Source organism: Acanthisitta chloris, unplaced genomic scaffold (assembly GCF_000695815.1).
Source record: "Acanthisitta chloris isolate BGI_N310 unplaced genomic scaffold, ASM69581v1 scaffold44798, whole genome shotgun sequence".
Lineage (NCBI taxonomy): Eukaryota > Metazoa > Chordata > Aves > Passeriformes > Acanthisittidae > Acanthisitta > Acanthisitta chloris.
In genome coordinates this window covers 125-2,766 of record NW_008687311.1, presented here as the reverse complement: position 1 = coordinate 2,766, position 2,642 = coordinate 125, and the positions used below count along the sequence as shown (strand labels likewise).

General features: G+C 40.0%; 1 protein-coding gene across 1 annotated transcript in view; it reads left to right on the top strand.

Annotated features, from left to right (window-relative positions):
* Positions 1-2,374, top strand: part of OTOA (otoancorin) — a 7,671-nt gene extending 5,297 nt beyond the window's left edge. The window contains exons 5-6 of the mRNA XM_009080509.1: positions 1,659-1,765; positions 2,207-2,374. Of these exons, the coding sequence (XP_009078757.1) occupies positions 1,659-1,765; positions 2,207-2,374 (275 nt within the window). The remainder of the gene's footprint in view (positions 1-1,658; positions 1,766-2,206) is intronic.
* The last annotated feature ends 268 nt before the right edge of the window (positions 2,375-2,642 follow it).

The window sequence follows — 2,642 nt, the reverse complement described above, 5'->3', positions numbered from 1 at the left end:
TTCCCTGAAAATCAAAGGCAAAATGCCCACTTGCTTCAGTAGAGCTAAATTTGTCTCCTGGGTCTTCTACCATTTCAAAATATCAGAGTAACCCATTAAGTCAGAGAGAGGAAGTTCATGACACAGCTGTGAGTTGGTGTTACTGCCAGGGCATCGCTGGGGAAGCAAAGATGCAGAACTTGCCTGATGATACTCAGCAGTCCTGGGAAAATGCCTCAGTGTCAGCCACGTGGGGTTGTGTCTGAAACATTAGTGAACGCTCGGGTTGTACAAGATCACCCAGCTCAGGAAGGACTGAGGACTGCCACTGCTCTCATACCTCCTGATTCACATGCCAAATGCAGTGCAAATGTGGTGAATCCACTCCCAAAGGCACTGGGTGTGGGCTGGTTCCCAGCTAGTTCTGGTAGTATGAGCTGCAGAGCCACCAGCACTGACCAGGCACAGTTGGACTGCTACCAACAGCCAGGTTGGCAAGTCTAAAGCTCACTCAAGTTTATCTGCATGCCACGGGTCACAGCACAGAGGGCAGGACAGCAACCCTGCAATAGTGTGATTTATTCACTTCAACTTTACACGTGGGCAGCACTGGGACCACCTGGGAAAGGGATCAGTTTGAGAGGATCACGGCTACTGTGGCTGATAACTGCAGCTCTGTTCTGCTAAAAGTCACAGTCAACATCTTTAAATTGTGCTAGTTTTTCTTTAACTCTTCTGTCATGTCTTTCTACTCTCGTAATATTCCTGGTAATGGAAGGTAGTATCACTTCAAAAACCAGAGGCCTGACAGGTCTGCTGGGAGCATCGTCTTGTCTCAGTTAAGGAGCTTAGGTTTGTGTTTTCAAAAAGCCCATGAAATGGGTCCTTCAGCTGCTGTTGTGTACAAGATGGGTTTTTCAGATACTGAAAACTCTTCAAAGGCACTGATGGTTTTACTCTAACAGAGCTGTATTAGCACTACTAAGGAATATGTTCAGAGGTATCACACACTGAGCCATCCAAATTATGACAGCGTGGAGGAAAGTTGCTGTAGCTCAGAGTAGCCACAAAGCCCATCAATACTTTTCTTCTCAGGGATATTTGGGTCTTGATTTCATTTTCAATCCTTGGGAGAATGTTACTAAATGAATGCCATTTTTTTAACTGCTGTGCAGTATTTTGTATTTTGCCAGTCTATTTCCATGTGGGTATTTGAACTATTTTTCACTTTCTCTGTCTTTGCTATTGCATATTGCTGAAATAAGTGGCATCATCAATAATAATGTATAATATATATAAAGTGTTACAAAGCTTCATGCCTTCCTGATGTTCTTAAATAATGCAGTTGATTAGGAAAACTGAATTTAAAAAATACTGCTCCCTATTTAATACTATTGGTTTCATCTTTCCTGTCCCATACTTTATCCATTTTCTATTGCAATGACATAAAACATTGCTTTCATATGAGAAAATCTGAGACATTTGAAACACTATTTAATTGTGTTAAGAAATGTATGGGCTCATAAAAACGTGGTGCTAAAATTGAGCTAATGGAGGGAACCTGACTCTCTGCTAAGGATTTTTCTGGTTATTTACCAGTAACAATATACTGGGTACAATATATTTGAAAAGTAATTATTTTCTTAACACTGTAGTGAGTATTTATTTGTACAAAACAGAGTTCAATGAATCAACTTCTTGGGTCAGTGCAGAAAGCTTATGGATTTTGGGAAGATACATGGTCCATCTCCCATTAGAAGAAATTCTGAAAATTAGTCTCAATGAAGTAAGTAACAAAGTGTGGTTGGATATGTCATTGCCAAGTGATGTCAACTGCAAATAATATGAGCACAAATGCAAACTTAAACATGAAAAAGAGCTTTATATATTTTAATTAAGGGAAATATATTCTTTACAAATATTCTTCTATTTTTTGAATGTTAAAGTGACTGTTGTTAATATGTAATTATTTATCTGTATCAGACTGCTGTGACTTCTGCTGGAAGGGGCAAATAATAGAAGACCCTCAAACGATTTGACAGTTTGGCAGAGAATTGCTCAAATCACTCACTCAGCTTTGCCTTCCAAAATGCCATGTTATCCAAATCTATCTGCTTCCTTTCTCTATAGCATGAATGGGGTCAATTAATTCAGTGTGTCAAACATATATTTTATTGGGTGTGATTGTTTCACAATGCTGATGCATCATTTTGTTTGTACTGGTCAGATCAGACTATTCATTAGCTATGACAACGCGACAAAGCAGTTGGACACAGTGTATGATATCACAGCGGAGCTCGCACAGGCTTTCCTGGGAAGGATAAACTTGTCAGGATTTGATATGAGAAACACTTCGACTATCTACAGGCAAGACTGCTTTGGTTTTCTTTTATAGCTGTGTAAGGACAGAATGAATAAGGAAGTTAAAAAGAGAGGAGTAATAAGCAGCTGATGAAATTGTCAATGTGGCATAGCTGTTTCCTTCCGGCAGAAAAATCTAGGCTGAAATCCAACTCTGTTTAGCAACAGTGAAGAATTGCTACTTCATGAATTTTTGGAGGTGTGCCTAATTAGCTAATGCTTTGTCTCATGCTCCACAGTGAGGAGGTGCCTGCACTATTAGTAGGAAGACTACAACAGTGTCTGGGGGACCCAGTCAGGGC